At 36.1% G+C, this 1,951-nt stretch overlaps 1 protein-coding gene across 1 annotated transcript in view; it reads left to right on the top strand.

Annotated features, from left to right (window-relative positions):
• Positions 1-387: 387 nt before the first annotated feature.
• The window catches only part of chek1 (checkpoint kinase 1), a 3,046-nt gene continuing 1,482 nt past the window's right edge, over positions 388-1,951 (top strand). The window contains exons 1-3 of the mRNA XM_013907980.1: positions 388-549; positions 782-847; positions 1,790-1,904. Coding sequence (XP_013763434.1) covers positions 783-847; positions 1,790-1,904 — 180 coding nt within the window. The 5' untranslated portion in view covers positions 388-549; position 782. The remainder of the gene's footprint in view (positions 550-781; positions 848-1,789; positions 1,905-1,951) is intronic.

Raw genomic sequence — 1,951 nt, 5'->3', positions numbered from 1 at the left:
CAGTTTTTTTGAATTTTTGAGACTTCTACATCATCAGTGTGATTTGTAACCCGTTTTAAAGTATAAATAAATTTTGCAATGCTTTTTAAAGCATTTTTTAAAGACCAGATGTAGCAAATATGACGCAAATTACAACCACTATAAGGGGGGAAATATCTAAATAACTTTATAAACAAATCTGGTTCAATAAACTCTCCATTTAAAAATTTTGTGGCAATTATTCAGGCTTTAAATAATGTTGAATAATGAATTGTAAATCTGGCATGTTTAATTCGAATAAGACTTGGATAACAGTAGGTGAACAGTAGGTGGCAGCAATATGTGTCTGACCGGCTAAACTCAAAGAAGAAGAAAAAGAAGAAGAAGAAGAAGAAGAAGAGAGGCGTAGAAGAAGACAAGGCGGAAATGCGGAAGTTATCGCCAATGAGACAACAACGCGCCAAATTTGTGAAAAATCTTTAGAAGTCAGTGCAGCAGGATGAAGACGTGCGTCTGAGCTTTAAGGATAGCTACATGTGGCAGTCGCTGCTGTGTGAAAAGGCTGAGCAGGTAGGTTATTTTTTCATATTTTCGTATTTTAGTTTTCTTAGCGGTTTTCTTTTGAGCATCATGACATTTGACAGAACTCTGTCAAAGTGCTGTCAAAGTTAACAGTTTTGTAAACTGGTAAAGGCTTAACAGACACTTGTTAGAAGAAATAGGACCCATGTTATGAAAATAACGAACACTTAAGTAAATATTAGAAAGCGAAAGTGATGAATGCGTGTGTTTCTGTCTCTAGCATGGCGGTGCCTTTTGTGCAGGACTGGGACGTTGTTCAAACTCTGGGAGAAGGAGCCTACGGAGAGTATGAAAGATTCCTTATCATTGTTTATCATCAGCTTATCGCCTTTAATAGCTGTCCTCTTCTAGCCATCGGACAAGGATTTTTTTTCCTTGTTTCATGGGATCATGACAGGCATGTATGCACTAGAAATGTTCATCTGATAATCCAAAAACATCACTCACAGGAGACACCTGACTCCATCGCAGTCACAGTTAGCTTTGAAAAAAAGGTAGATGAACTAGGTATCAAAACGTAGGTAAAAATGAGACCTTACATATGCGAAAACATGTTTAATGTAGTGTTGATTTGAAAGTTTAACCATTTTTACAATAACAATTCCATGGTTTTTGCAATGGAATTGTTAGAAAACAAATCAAACAGTCAGGGTAGCAATGACTGCTTCTATCATTCTTAAATTATGGCATTATGCCACCATTAAATGAGGTGTCCAGAGATACCAATGCTCAAAGTTTGTTATAGAAGAAAACTACTGCACAAAAAGAACCTTTTAACTTTAGATTGACTCTTTGAGTGGGTTTAAAATGATCTTAAATATTTCTGTTTGTTTGTTTTTCTTGTTTTCTAGAGGTCAAAGTCAAGTTTATTTATATAGCACATTTTCAACATTGCATGCTGCACACAGTACTTAAGAATCTAAAATGCAACAAAAATAAATAAAATGCACAACAGTGATGTAGTAACATATAGAAGGGGAAAAAAATAAATAAAATAAAAACAACTAAAACAGACGGACTTTGACACGTGACCTGACCTTCTGATTTTATTGAAAAGTTTAACAAAGTTTAAATTACTTGAAAATTATATCTAGAAACACTTTAGGAAGACTTTAGCTCTTTGTACATCCTGTTTCCATTCAGACTTCCTCTCACTTCTCTTCACCTCTGTGTTCTCTTTTCTCTTTTTGATCTAACCGGTTTGTCCTCTTTGTGTTCTTGGTCTCAGAGTGAGGCTGCTGGTGAACAGACAGACTGAAGAGGCGGTAGCAGTGAAGGTCATCGATACCTCGCAGGCAAAAGAGTGTGCTGAAAATGTCAAGAAGGAGGTCTGCATCCACAAGGTACATCCATCACTTTCACCTGCACAGTTAGTATGAATGAAAGCAGC

The sequence above is a fragment of the Pundamilia nyererei genome, unplaced genomic scaffold, assembly GCF_000239375.1.
Source record: "Pundamilia nyererei isolate P.nyererei 1_Seehausen unplaced genomic scaffold, PunNye1.0 scaffold00719, whole genome shotgun sequence".
Taxonomy (NCBI): Eukaryota; Metazoa; Chordata; class Actinopteri; order Cichliformes; family Cichlidae; genus Pundamilia; species Pundamilia nyererei.
This window is presented reverse-complemented; position numbering and strand designations above follow the sequence as displayed.